We start from the raw sequence: 15,537 nt of genomic DNA, 5'->3' as shown, positions 1-15,537 counted from the left end.
TATGGTTACCTGCCGCACTGGAGAATTTTCTGTTCCCACTGGCTTCCATATTTAACGTACACTCTGTTCCGAGGATTGCAGTCTGAGGTCTCAGGGAATCCTCAGGCTGAAGGCAACTGAAGAGGTCACTTCGTCCAAGCCCTCATGGTGCAGTCCAGGGAGCTGAAGCCCTGGGCACTAAGTGATGTGCCAAAGGTCACCTGGCTGATTAGTGACCAAGGCAGTAGCAGTCTTAGATGACCTGACTGTCTGTTTTAGCGATGCTGTCAGGAACCTGCTGCTTTTGATGGAGTATATGGGGGGATAACCCCCTCTCTTGGGCTTCTAACATAACCTTGGAGAGAGCAGTTTATATTTTTCCTTCAATTTTTAAATCTAAGATGTTTTGATAGTGCATGGGAAAATAAAGTTATTGAGTCAAACCTATATAGACTTGCATCTCTTGATTAAAATTTGCACTGTAAAAGAATGATACTCATAAGTGTGCACAAAATATATATATACTTAAAAACAAAAATTAAACAAACATACCCACTGCCAGACTACAAAACAGAACATTACCAGTATCTTTGTGTATCCATGTGAGTCGCTTCCCTCCCATCTCTCAGAGGCAGATATTATGCCACAATTTGCTTTTAAAAATATTTTAAAATACTTTTATATTTTAGCACATGTATAGCTCAAGCAATGGACTGTTTAGTTTTACATAACATATTAATAAAATCACGCCATATGTGTTCTTCCATGACTTGCTTTTTATTTTTGAAATTTATCCATTTTGATACGTGTATCTATAGTTTATTCACTTTTCACTGTTGTGTAGTATTCTGTTTTAATATGCCAACATTTATTTATCTGTTCTCCTATTAATGGACTTCAGGGTTATTTCAATTCTTTTGCTATTTTGACTATGGCTACAAATGGAAATTCCTGTGCATATGTCCTGACACAAATATTCAAGAAGCTCTATAGGAGAGATGTAGACTATATAGTATGTGTGTGTGTGTGTGTGTGTGTGTATGTATATATATATATGTACACGCACATATATGTACACACACACATATATGTACACGCACACATATACATGTGTGTGCAAGTGTATGTGTGTATCTGCACCAAAGTCTTCTGCATGCTCAACTTTCCTGTGTTCCACAAAACTGCTTTCCAATTGAATTACTATGAGCACTAATTTCCACAGCATGGCATGGGTGTTCTAGTCACTCCGCATCTTTGCTAAATACTTGGTACCATTAGTCTTTTGAGTTTTTGCTAATCCCTTGCAACCTCTTCTATATTTCACCAAAGTGAATGAGGTCAACCCTCTTGTACCACATTAAAACCCTTGGCAGATTTGAGGACTTACTGTATATGAACTCATGGAAGGACAGCCACCAAAGATGACTTTGCGCTTAGCCTGAATAACTAAAAAAATAATGGTACTAATTATTGAAATATGGAACAAAAATATAGAGGCAGTTTGAGGGGCTCAGAAATGAGGTTTTTAGAAGCACTACAATGTAAGTGACAATATTCTTGGAGACGTGACAGTTTGACCTGAAGAAATACAACTGAGTTTGGTGAGAGGTCCACACAAACCCTGGAGATATTTGCAAGTTATTTGATTTAGATTTGGAGATTGTGTTTGATAATAGTTTAATTAGACACACCAAGACAAGCATTTAATGAGCTTTTAAAATGTGCCAATCCTTGCGCTAACTCTAGCTGTGCAGAAGATGAATAAGGAAAGGAGCACCGTTGTTAGGGATGCTTTCATGAGAAGGTAAGCTCCTAGTGGGCAAGAATTCGGAATTTCTTCTCACTGTCTTCCCATAACCTAGAATAGTGATCTTTATGAAATACTTACTCACTCATGACTAAGTTTTGGTGTTGCCTTATTCCTGTGGCCACTGTAGGGTCCTGTTATCCACATAGTTTGCTCTAGAAAAATCCATGCTTTATTCCTGATCATATCAGTATCTTTATATCCAAGCAATCTTGACGGGACCACATATAAGCCATTAAGTCTTTCTCCTGGGTTTACTCTGTGTTCTGCCTCTTTTTGAAAACTCCGGTTCCTACGACTGTGGCTCAGATGTGTTCCTGACCTGGTAAACTTCAGTGGCAGAACAGAAATTGTGAGGGAGGTGAATAAGTTCATGCCTTGAGCCCTCACTGGGCACAATACCACTTTGAAGATACTAAATTTGACATCTTTATTTTATTCTCCAATTATTTTATCTACATTAAGCTTCATGGTTCAAAATAGTGGAGTTTTATTGGATCCAATTTTTAGAACTAATAGAATCTACATATATGAATATGCAAAGCATTTTAAGATTTGAGAGAAGACAATAGATTGTAACCTTGCTCATCTAGGTGATAATGTCAAGACCAGAATATTAAAATATATGTGAAAATATACTAATTTGCTGATTGCTGGCATCAAGTGAATCTTGGGTAGGAACTGAGGGGCTGGGCTGTGTGTGAGAGAGGGAGAGAGAGAGAAACCCACACACCCATGCACAGAGCAGAGGTTGTGCATGTAGATAACAGGTGCACAGTGCCACCTCAGGGTGGAGTTCTGGGTTCTAGGACAAAAGATGAACCACACTCCACTTAGGTACCATAAAATATTGGTGTTCTCACCAGAAACAAAAGAAAAGGAAAACCGGAGATGTCTCCAGGTTGCACAGAGTTTGGGGAATAGCTATTATAGGCTTTCCTGGTAAACAGTGTAGGGGGATTGTTGTGCAAGCTCATTAATTTGGGTGTGGACCAGGATGGGCTGTTCCCGTTTGCCCGATGCTTCAGAATGTGAGAGGAAAGCGAATCTTCCGAGTGCTTCTTGTTGTCAGCAATCCCTGGGCAGCAGATACACAGTGAGTCCCAGGCCTTCAATGTAGCTGAGAACGACACTAGGGGAGGGGTGGTTCCACCTCATTTATCCTCTCTCTCTTTTTTTTTTTTTAAGATGCATCCACAAAGTTCTCTATCTTCCAATGTATGTGTTTCTCAGCCACAGAAAGCTAAGACCGTGAACACCCAGGAGACGGGATTTTGTTCCTTATGAGGCCAAAATACCAAAATAAATTTCATCAGGCTCACCTTAATTAAATAGATATTTTAAAATTAAACCAATCTCAATTTGAGTGATGTGCACTTAGGGGAGATATTTATTGCAATTTTTATTTTGACTTGTTTATAGTCTGATAAGCCTGAGTAGTTTGAGCCTCGTGTTAATTACAACCTCAGACAGAATGACTGCCCTGTGGAGAACCATTCTAAAATACCCAATCAAGTCATAAATCAAGTTGAAATGCCACTCTGAGATATTACTGTTCATGTAAACTTTGCACAGAAAACATACTATAAAGTCCTTCTTAACTCCCAAATTGTATGTATTGAATAAAGTTATGGTTTTGACTTTTTCTCCTTAAAATTTTTCATTCAGAGTGTTATTTTTATAGTATCTGCTTTGTATTTTGGGAAAATTAAATATATATATTATATAAAATATATGTAATGTATAAATACATAGATTACATATAATATATATTAAAGATATACCTATGCTATATGTATATATAACAACCTTTCACCCCTTGTGAAATCTTTTTCAGTATGTGAAGTTTACATGGGAAGTCTTTTATTATTTTTTGGTCTCCAGGTATATTGGTTGGTTAAATTTATAGTGATTTTTAAAATGATAATGATGCATATTTAATAGGTTTATTTTCAAAATCTTCATTACTTGTAATGCTAAAACTTGTCAAGTATTTGAATGTGACGTGAACACGCATATGCATACATACATATATATACACACACAACACATATAGAGTGCCACTGATTATAATGTTTAAATGTGCCCACAGATGCTTTAATTATTTTTGTGGCCACTGTAATTCCATATTTGACTTAGACCTGTGGTTCTCACCCTAGGGTCAGTTTGCCCCCTGAGGTCATTTAGCAATGTCTGGAAGCATTTTTTTTTTTTTTTTTTAAAGAAGATTAGCCCTGAGCTAACATCTGTTGCCAATCCTCCTCTTTTTGCTGAGGAAGACTGGTCTGAGCTAACATCCGTGCCCATCTTCCTCTACTTTATATGTGGGACGCCTGCCACAGGATGGCTTGACAAGTGGTGCGTAGGTCTGTACCTGGGATCCGAACTGGTGAACCCCAGGCCGCCGAAGCAGAGCATGTGAACTTAACCAGTGGGCCACCGGGCCGGCCTATGGAAACATTTTTGATTGTTAAAACTGGGAGAAGAGGGAGCCGGCTCGTGGCTGAATGGTTAAAGTTCTGCACGCTCCACTTCAGCAGCCTGGGTTCACAGGTTCGGATCCTGGGCACGGACCTCCTCCACTCATTAGGCATGCTATGGAGGCCTCCTGCATACAAAATAGAGGAAGATTGGCACAGATGTTAGCTCAAAGCGAATCTTCCTCACCAAAACAAAACAAAATTGGGAGAGGAGTGCTCCTGGCATCTAATAGGTGGAGGCCAGGGATGCTGCTAAACATCCTACAATGCACAGGACAGCCCCACCACAAAGAATGATGTGGTCCAAAATGTCAATGGTGCCAAGGTTGAGAAATCATGGGCTTTAGATTATATTACTTTTGAGCAAATTAGCCAAATTTCAAAAAGTAAGGAAATGTATAAGATAACTCTGAACTTATGAGTATTATAAATGCCTAGCCTAGAGCTAGTAAGTGCTCAGATGCCCCCAGACCCTTCCTCTTAGGTTCTGCTGGCTCACAATCCCTCTCTGCCCCTCAGAAGCTTGCAGGGAGGTGGGTCTAGACAAAGGAGAGACTTGATCATGCAACTCAAGCATGAAGTCTAGGTGTGACCCCGCTTGGGCAGTCTTAATGTGTATGTGACTTGCAGATACCCTCATCCCCATTGAGTTGGAGCATTGATGGAGTGGGCCAGAATTCCTCATAGTGTGGACTCTGTAAGCCCTGGTACAAATCCGCCAACTGACTTCTAACTTTATTGAACTCTGCATTCCAGGGACTGTGCAATGCTTTGTGTGGACTATCTCATTTAATCCCCACACAGATAAACAGATCAGTAAAGGGAGGCTCAAAGAATTTAAATTACTTCCTCTAGACCTGCTCAATGCCAGCACTGGGCTGACTCCAGAGCCTGTGCATTGTGGCCCTGTACCTGGGAGTTTTTGAGCAGGTTCAAAATCCCAGTGTTTTGTATTTATTGAGTGGGTATTTTCTCTGCCCTGCACCTTTGCATATTGCCTCACTTCCTGCTTGCCACAGCCCTATAGAGAAGCTATGACACACCATTTACCTAAAGCCCAGGGAGATTGACTTGCTTCCCTCAGCTCGCAGAGTAAGCATTCGAGGACCCAAGTCTGTCAGAATCAGAAATTAATCGTGTCACCTATTATCACTGAGGAAGGCTCAAGAAAGGAGAACTAATACTGGTTCAAAAGAAGAAAGGCTGTCAGGAAGACAGAAGCTCCCAAATATGTCATCACCTCTTTCTTGTTCTTGTCTGTCTCTTAATTATTCAGAACTTGGATCACAGTGTGGCAGAAATCCATATGTTGTCTATGGTAGAATTCAAAGATAGAAGCAAATACACAAATCAGCCATTTGACGTGATGCTCTTTTTCACTTTCAATGTCACAATCCAGATTTTTCGTGTATCTTCATTCAACTCTGATTAACTTGGCCCAAGATGTCACGGACCACAGAATTTCCCCCAAAGCTGGTATAGCTCCATGGTAGATCCGACTCTGATATGCTTCATTTTTTAAAAAATTAGCTGTTTGACATATTCTGCTCAACTGTTCACTAAAATGAAATGCATAATTATATTCTCATCCAGTTATACTCTGAATAATGTGCAATGTACTTACAAACACACTTGTCTATTTTCGAGTTGAAAAATGCTGTATTTAGAGGTATGCTCCTTGCAGTATCTACTGAAATGTTTTCTGTCCCTAATGGATCATTTACAATACTTTTCACTCATGCACAACATTCTTCACTGTCGTGGGAGGAACGATTTATCTAGTAAGAGTTGTAGGATCTATGTCAAGACAAATTGAGGAGGTGACTCTTTAGCTGTTGAATTCTCCCAGACTCAAATGTACCATAAGCTTTTTAAATGGGCTGCAGGGTTTACCCTTGAAGGCATGCAATGCTTTACGTGAAAGTCAGGAGAGCTGTATCAAGACTTTTAATTATGAATGATGTCTTGATATGACAAGCACTACAGCATGTACTTGAAATGCACCATCTTGTTCAGTGTTTTACAAGGAAACTGAGATTCAGGGCAATGATGTATGCAGCCTAAAAATATGTACCATTGAGTGGCTCAAGAAGGATTAGTATCCATAGTCTACACTCTTTCCATTAGGTGAGGTTCCTTTTGTGTTATATGATAAATATCCACATGTCATGAAGCCAATTGGCCTGAATACAGGCTTCCATTTTCCCTGTCCCAGAAAACAAGCTTCACGCATATCATTTTAGGAAAAAGTGACAATTTCCTTAAACATCTGAGAAACAGTGATTTGGAAGTACCTATCTATCTATGGACCAATCTTGTAAATAATAGTGAAATTGGGAGATAAGGTGTGTAACATTTGGGGATTTGTTTGTTCATTCAACACAGACTTGTTGAGTGTTTCCCAAATGTCAGGCATTGTTTCAGGTGATGGGCACACAGCAAGAATTAAGACAAGTGATGTTCTTGCTAGATTCTACTACATGGAGAAGCCGCTGTACAAATTCATCAGTGAATAAGAATTTCATTGAGTGATGATGAGGGTTGTGTGGAAGAGAGAGCAAATGGCTTAGGTGGCAGTTCTCTTGGCTTCATTATCCTTGTCTGCTTTCTTTTCCCACTAGGCTGACCGCTCTGCTTTGGAGTTTGCATAAAGAATCGTTTCCCTTGGGAGGTGTTGGATGGTCTCTGCTTCCTGGAGCCTCGCTCTTGCTGGAATCCAGTTCCAGGATTAAGGGAGGGCCGCACTCTTGCAATGGGCTGCCAAGAAAACCACTAGGTTTGTTCTTAACATTGGGCTCTGTCTCTGACCCATCTGAGAGGCTTCCTAGCAAGTGTATCGCCTCTCCTGGGTCTTTTGCTCCCTTGAAAGCCCTCTCTCTTCACGGGCTTTCTTCACAGCTTTGTTTGCTTGGAGTTGTGTCCTATAGACACCTGCGAATGTGGAAGTGAACAATGTCGAGACCCAAGAGACTGTTATGGCTTCCATTGTTCTGCACCCCGGTCTGCGTCATGTTGAACTCCAATGTTCTGCTGTGGATAACTGCTCTTGCCATTAAGTTCACGCTCATTGACAGCCAGGCACAGTATCCAGTTGTCAACACAAATTATGGCAAAATCCGGGGCCTAAGAACACCATTGCCCAATGAGATTTTGGGTCCAGTGGAGCAATACTTGGGAGTCCCTTATGCCTCGCCTCCCACTGGAGAGAGACGGTTTCAGCCCCCAGAACCCCCATCCTCGTGGACTGGGGTTCGAAATGCCACCCAGTTTGCTGCCGTGTGCCCCCAACACCTAGATGAGAGGTCTCTATTGCATGACATGCTGCCCATATGGTTTACTGCTAATTTGGATACTTTAATGACATATGTGCAAGATCAAAATGAAGACTGCCTTTACTTAAACATCTATGTGCCCACAGAGGATGGTAAGTACTTTATTTAAACAGAAAACAACACCTGCTCGCTCAGTCTCTGGGGGATTTGCCAAGATGGTTTCATAATAACCTGTGCATGATATTTTCCATAACCCATTTATTTTTTTCATATTCTGAATATGGTTATTGCCGTAACTTATCATTCGCTCCACTTGAATTTACTGAGCATCTAGTAGATGGACAATACTATAATTAAGGACTGAATTATTGTCATATATTGGCTTTTTAGCATTGTTATAGAGTTTATTTGCAGATGATACCCAGTGCGAGTATGTAGTGTTATATGCTATACCTGAATCATCTCTAAAGGAATGAATCTATAGAAAAATAACAGAATTAAGAACATAGTCATGATCAAGTTAGCAAACTGAAAATTATAAGGAATGCTTCCTTTTGCTTTAATGTCTTAAGAGTTTGGCAGTCTCTTTTTTTGAGTCTTGAAAGGAACCCCCATTGTTTTAAATGCACAAGCAAGGAATATTTCATAAAGTGGTTGGATTTTGTTGTTTAGAATCCATGTTGTTAACATAAATGTGGACCTTGTTTTCTTCCAATATTCACTGCAGTCAAATGGCACATGTATGTCCTCACATGATTCTAGCTCCATTAGAAAATAATGTGCTTGCTTTAACAAAATAGCCTATTTCCTTTTGATAACACAACAGTGAAAATCTGTAGAAACAATAATGTTAATACTAATTAATACAATGCTGTTAAAATTGGGGTATCTCCTTGTTTATGTAGATTTCAAATTAAAACTTTTATAAAGACTAACCAGATTAAAGCTATGCTGCAATGATATCACATTTCTCATTTACCATTTCTATAGGCTATTTTTAGACAAGGAGAAAGAGAAGCATAGAATGAAATCTTACTGGAATTTAAGGAGTAATTTGCAGGAATCATAGACTTCACCTACTATAGAAACTAAAGTGTGTCCTTTGTAACTCTCATGGAGAAATTTCTTTCTTTCTTTTTTTTTCTTTTCCCTTTAGTCCTTAGAAAATCCTTTTCAGGGAGATCTGGCTGAAAGTCTGAAATACATGATCACATTATTCAGTGATCGTCAAAATTGTATCCCATCTGCCATATTGTTCTTTCTCCACATAAATGCTAGAAAGTAGTTTAAGTAGAGTGTCATGGAAAACCGAGCTGGGGTTGTCTGTTAGTGAAATCACAAAGAATGCCCAGGGAAAGAAATTAAAAGACCGTGCTTCATTATATTTGTAGCTTCTGGCATGTGGCCCTTGTCGTTATGGCGACAGATCACACAATTATCTTGTAAAGTGTAGGTCTGAATGTGATTCAAGGAGTTAAACTGACATTTGGCCACTGTACTTGCCAGCAGTGCGCTGAGCTGCCTCAGTGCTGAACAGTCCCTGAGTAGCTGCTTTGTGCATATGCGAGAAGATGGATAACCGCATCCAAAACCAGTTAGACTTCTCATTTCAGAAGCCACCTGGGTCATGATCTTTCTCATAATGAGCTATTCAAATATAAAATATAAAGAAGGAAAGACAGAAAGAGAGGGGAAAGAAACAAAACAGGATAAAGGTTTAAAATTGCTTTCATAGTACATTTGACGAGCTAATGTCTACCAGCTGGGGACGTTATGGAGCTAACCTCATGAACAGTGAATGCACTTGAAATAGGATGCCGCCCTCCATGAGAGGCTGGACCAAATTAGACCACCTATGAAGAAAAAGCAATAGCTTCCTTGATGACAGGACCATAGATGTGCAATTGTGTGAATTGAAACCATAAAAAATTTGACCATTTCATTGTGGTTCAGTATTGAATAGGGATTGGGGAATATAAAAATGTGGAAAATGCCACGTAATGGAAAAGCAATATACACTTAAGAATAAACCCAGTGCCGCTTGTTTACTTCTTTAGTTTTTTTAGAGCACTTTTGCATATAATATCTCACATGATCTTGACAAGAGAAATCAGAAATCCACTAGGGGCTGAAGAGGTAGACCCTCTCTCCCTGGAAGATGTAAATGTTGGAATTTTGCTGCTGAGGGAAGCTACCTGCCTTTATGTTTGCATAAGAACAAATCGCAGCCTAGTGGGTTGGGAGTTTTGTGCTTTTTTTTTTCGATATTTGCATCAGTTTGAGAATAAATGCGGAGGTTTAGATATTTAACTATTGCCTATTCACTAAATGAATGAACTCCACTGCCGTAATAACACATTGAAATGCACTGTCCTGCTGATTCCTCCAAAGACCTTCCTTTAGGGACTGTCTTGTCAGTGCACTTAATCATTTCAGTGCATTTAATTAACTGTGGAGAACAATATTGGATATTTGGAATTCCAAATTCCACCTGATCCTCCAGTTTTTAGATTTGTCTTTTTTTCTGCATTGATTAGAAGGTGAGGGTCATGAGCAGGCACACATTCACTTCACTACCAAAGATACTTCTGAGTCCTGATCATGTGCCAGCTATGCTTTAGATGTTGGGATTGCAAGAGAGACAAGAATTCCTAAATTTGAGAGTCAGACACTTGTTGTAGGCAGAATAATGACTCTTCAAAGGTGCACAAATCTAATCCTTGGAACCTGTGAATATGTTACCTCACGTGGCAAAGGGGAATAAAAGTTGCAGGTGGAATTATATTTGCTTATCAATTGACCTTAAAATAGGAATACATCTTGGATCATCTGGGTGGGCCCCATATTTAATAACAAGGACCCTTAGTTGTGGAAGAGAGAGGAAAAAGAGGAGATTAGAGCCAGAGTGAAGCAATGTAAGAAAGGCAACTGGCCATTGTTGACTTTGAGGAGGAGAGGAAGCCAGGATGTCAAGGAATCTGGCAGCCCCTAGAAGCTGGAAAAGACGAGGAATTGGATTCTCCCCTTGAACCTCCAGACAGCAGCACAGCCCTGCTGACACCGTGATTTTAGCCCAGTGGAGCTCCGACCTTCAGAACTGCAAGATAATACATGTATGCTCTTCAAAGCCACAATGTTTGTGACAATCTCTTACAGCAGCAATAGAAAACTAACACAGAGTTTTGCCACCCTTCAACATTATTAGAAATTCATAGGAAAGGATATACACTAATTGAAAACAAAGTTATAGCTGAAGAGTTGTTTTGAGCTTTCTGAACCCTTTCGCATGCTGAGATTCTAATTCAGTTGCTTCCCTCTCTATCTCAAGAATTACTGGTAGAAAACACTCATCTTAACACTGAGTAGCTAAAATTTGCTACTGTCCCTCAGGCATATTGAGGAGACAAAATCGGTTGTAATCGTTGGGCAGACGTTTTGCCGATTTGAGGCTTAAACTCTATAGAGTAGATACCCAACCTTTTGTCCATCATCTTAATATAGCCTTATGGCAAATCCTACTAAATATCATATTCAAAAGATACACTGACTTTACACAGGAAAGGAATGAAGGAACATTTAAATTTTCCCAGGGATCTCCAACTTGGATGTCATTCAAGGACATAAAATGTCCAAATTGTCCTCTTTTCTCATCTGTCTCCTCAAAATCTCACTCATGGTGGCAGCCATACCTCTAAATGTCTTCTTGTCCTACCTGTGCTGGTGTTAGCAGAATCTTCTGGGCTCCCCATTCCTTCCCTCTGGACATCAAGGTCTGATCTGTTCCGGACAAAGTGGTTCTCTACCCTTTTAAAAAAATTCTTTGGATGAATTTATTTCTTGACAGAATATCAATTCTTTTTTTCCCCAGTTTCATTGAGATATAGTTGACATACATCATTGTGTATGTTTAAGGTGTACAGCATGATAGTTTGACTTACATATTGTGAAATGATTACCACAAAAAGTTTATTAGTTAGCACCCATCATCTCATATAGATCCAACAAAAAGGAAAAGCAAAAAAAGAAAAAAATATTTTCCTTGTGATGAGAACTCTTAGGATTTACTCTCTTAACAGCTTTTCTATACATCATATAGCTGTGTTAACTATACTCACTATGCTGTACATTACATACCCAGGACTAGTTAATCTTATAACTGGAAGTTTGTACCTTTGACCACTTTCATCCAATTTCCTCACCCCCCTCCTCTGGTAACCACAAATCTGATCTTTTTTCTGTGGTGTTTTTTAGATTCCACAGATAAGTGAGATCATACGGTATTTGTGTTTCTCTGTCTGACTTACTTCCCTTAGCATAATGCCCTCAAGGTCCATCCATGTTGTCACAATAGCAGGCTGAATAGTATTCCAATGTATATGTATGCCACAACTTCTTTATCCATTCACCATCAGCAGGTACTTAGGCAGTTTCCTTGTCCTGGCTGTTGTGAGTAATGCTGCTGTGAACTTGAGGGCACAGATATCTTTTCTCTACCCTTTTTTATGTAAATTTGGTTTACTCTTCAAGCTCAGCTTAGAGGAATGGTCAAGAACCTGCCTGCCTGGCTTCAAATGCCAGCTTGTCCCCTTACTAGTTGAGTGATTCTGGGCTAGTTCCTCGGCTTGCACATGCCTCAGTTTCCTTGTGTGTAAAATGGAGGTGCGCTGGGAGGTTGAAGGCATTAATCCATATGAGGTGGTTAGTCTAGTATTCTGCACATATAACTACTCTGTAGTCTGATGTTAGCGGAACATAATTAATAGTAGAAAAGAGAACCAGAACATTTCAGCCAAATTGCATGTGCATATTGGGTTTAATATGTATATTAATCCAGTACATAATAAATGCATATTGTTTATAACATAATTATTTATTACGGTAGTAGACGGTTCAGCTTAAGAAATGGGAGCAAGACACCATCATTTCTGATAGTTCTGAGTATGGCTTTAACAAAAGGGAATTTAGAGGGAATAGCATTTTTTCAAAGAGCAGAGAATTATTCTGTTCTGCTTTATTCCTAAACTTTGTCTTTTTCAGCCTAAATTGTCAAATGGATTTTTAGCATCCTATGAGACTTACAGAAATTAATCATCAAGAACACATTAAAATTCATTTCTTGGAAGAGTGTCTTAGAGGATCCAAAGACAAAAGTACTAGTCTTTTTTTTGTGACATAAAGGAGAAATTAATTTCCTTTCTCTTCTCGTCAAATCACAAGCAGTCCAATTGTATGCAGATAGCGGCAAAATCTAGGTGAAAAACTAAAACTTAACCAAGTTAACACAGTGAGACAGATATTTTAACCAATGAGCATCACCATGTAAAAATGGTTCCCTTTGTCATCTGTCAGCTGGAAGTTTGACATTGTATAGACATAGCTTGTAAGTGAAGGTAATTATGAAAGATTATTAAATAAATATCTCCTTACAAGGATTAATTGAAAAGAATTTAGTATTTTGTGAACATAGTTAAACCGGAGTGGATTTCTGATAACATACATCTCTCTCCCACCTTAAAAGATTTCACCAATTTGAAGCTAGAATAATAATCTTATTGAGGGTTTAGGAAATATGTATGTTTAGAATAGTACTATTTGGTTTTTATGAATTATACCTGTTTGGATAATTTAGCAAAACCGTTCTCTAAAGAAGAGAATTTTCCCTTACATTTGTCATTTTCCATTACTATGGATTTTGATTCAATTCTATTTACAATTTAGAATTTTTTTTCACAATTATAACAAGTGCAAATTAACCTAGAATGTGTTAAAAACCAAATTTGCTGGACAGTGCATATCATAAGCAATATTACTGGTCAAGACAGAAATGAAGCGCAAGTAGTCTGCTGGAATATTTGTGCGTTTTCAACAATTTGCTTATTATTTACTTGTGCAGAGTCTTGCCTCCAGGACATGTGGTAGCTCTGTTTGTTGCCAAATGACACTGGTAGTCCATATTGTCTTGGCCAAGGCATTCAACCTTTTTAATATTTTGTGACCTTAGCTTTTAATAGTAATAATTGTAGTATTATACCTCCTCTGAATATTTTTTAGGATTATAGTGATTTTAGAGTAAGCACCTGTATAAGAAATAATTATAAAATAGAAAAGATCAGTATGTTCTTATAACTTTAATTTTATGTTAGTTTAATGTTAATCTCACATTATCTTTCATTGGAAGATTAAGTTCTTCGGGTGTGATGGTTGGGAGTAAGTCTGTGTCTTTCTAGTGTTTTTTGGTTGTCCTAAAGCAGGCTGGGTTTTTGTTGTTGTTGTTTTCTTTTTTGAGGAAGATTAGCCCTGAGCTAACATCTGCTGCCAATCTTCCTCTTTTTGCCGAGGAAGACTGGCCCTGAGCTAACATCCATGCCCATCTTCCTCTACTTTATATGTGGGATGCCTGCCATAGCATGACTTGACAAGCAGTGCATAGGTCCGCACCCGGGATCCAAACTGGCAAACCCTGGGCCACCAAAGGCGAGCATGCAAACTTAACTGCTGTGCCACTGGACTGGCCCCAAGTAGGCTGTTTTTGTCATGAATTAGTTTCATATTCTCTCTTTATGTTTAAGAGTCTCTTTTCTTGGTTCGGTAACATCCAAACTGCAATGGAAGCGAACGGAAGCAGAGAACTCGTTACCTTCCTTAGCTTGAGGACCATGGAGAGTTTGGAGATGCAAAACGGTGGCCATACATAAATAAATCAGACTGCAAATCACAGAGTAAACTTATAGACAACAGAAGCAGAGGGAGCATCTGAGAAAGAGTTATCTATTCGTGTACTAACCACTTGTTAAGATAGAATGAAGACCAGACACTGTAGTCTCCATCTTATTAATTCAATTGAATATTCTATATTTAGGTTAAGTGAAGTATGTTTCCACAAATAGACAGTGGAAGTAGATTAAACAAAATGGTGAGAAAAATTCCCTGTTAGATGTCACACATCCGATTACTTTTGGTGGTCAAGGTGGGCATTGGTATATGGTCTGTAGCGTGAGTGTGTGTGTCTGTGTGTGTGTAGGATGTTGGAGGAAAGTCCATGGGAGAAATATCCACAACTCACTTAAGATCCAGTGTGTTATAATTTTCTGGAAAAAGCCAAACGGAACATGTAAACGATTATACTGTCCCTTCCTCCCTGCATTCCCAAGCACTCGGAAGTCTCCCTTAATCGAGACACCCTCTTGTCTGCTGTGGATGTGGTTTTGTGTATAATACTCAAGTTTGCCCTAGGGAAAGTGTGGGTTCCCAGCAGAAAGGGAGGAACACTGGAGGTACTGATTTGTCAGTAAGTAAGTAAAAGAGCTTTTGTGGTGTTTCAACAAGACCTGAATATTGTATACTCATAAACACTCCTTCTTCCTTCAAATTGATGCTTTGAGTTACTACTACTCCATCAGTTTTATGACATGACATAATCAGTCATTCCATCAAGAAGCAAACATCCTGGGGCCGCCCGGTGGCGTAGTGGTTGAGATCAGACACTATACTTCGGTGGCCCAGGGTTCGTGCATTCAGATCCTGGGCACGGACCTGCACACTGCTCATCAACCATGCTTTGACAGGCATCCCACATGCAAAAAATGGAGGAAGACTGGCACAGATGTTAGCTCAGGGACAGTCTTCCTCACACACACACAAAAAAAGAGCAAACATCCAATATTCACTTAGTATTCCATCTACCTGTTATGACTTTAGTCCCAACTCAGGCCAGTTAATCTATTGGTCTCCTGACCCCAACTCCAATTCTTTATGTATTTTCTTCTCTCTTCCATTTCTTATTCTCTTTAGAGCCCTTTTAGCTGATTCAATAATTCAAATAATTAAATATTAATTCAAGTAATAATATATTAATAAATTAATATATTTATTTATATAATATATTAATTAATGTAATAATATATTAATAAATATTCAAACCATTAAAATTATTGATCGGCAAATCACTGTTTGCACTTAGCATATGCAAGGCATCGGGTGAGTCCAAGTGGTGATGTAA

At 39.0% G+C, this 15,537-nt stretch overlaps 1 protein-coding gene across 9 annotated transcripts in view; it reads left to right on the top strand.

The window, feature by feature from the left end:
• Window positions 1-15,537, top strand: part of NLGN4X (neuroligin 4 X-linked) — a 295,552-nt gene that overhangs the window by 66,189 nt on the left and 213,826 nt on the right. For 7 of the 9 annotated variants that reach the window (XM_014728751.3, XM_023633866.2, XM_070258118.1 and 4 more), the window contains exon 4: window positions 6,888-7,690. The exons of the other annotated variants lie outside the window; for them this stretch is intronic. In XM_014728751.3, coding sequence (XP_014584237.1) covers window positions 7,219-7,690 — 472 coding nt within the window. In that variant the 5' untranslated portion in view covers window positions 6,888-7,218. The remainder of the gene's footprint in view (window positions 1-6,887; window positions 7,691-15,537) is intronic. 9 annotated transcript variants of the gene reach the window in all.

The sequence above is a fragment of the Equus caballus genome, chromosome X, assembly GCF_041296265.1.
Source record: "Equus caballus isolate H_3958 breed thoroughbred chromosome X, TB-T2T, whole genome shotgun sequence".
NCBI classification, from domain to species: domain Eukaryota; kingdom Metazoa; phylum Chordata; class Mammalia; order Perissodactyla; family Equidae; genus Equus; species Equus caballus.
The sequence above is the reverse complement of the archived record's forward strand: the minus strand, read 5'-3'. Positions and strand labels throughout refer to the sequence as shown.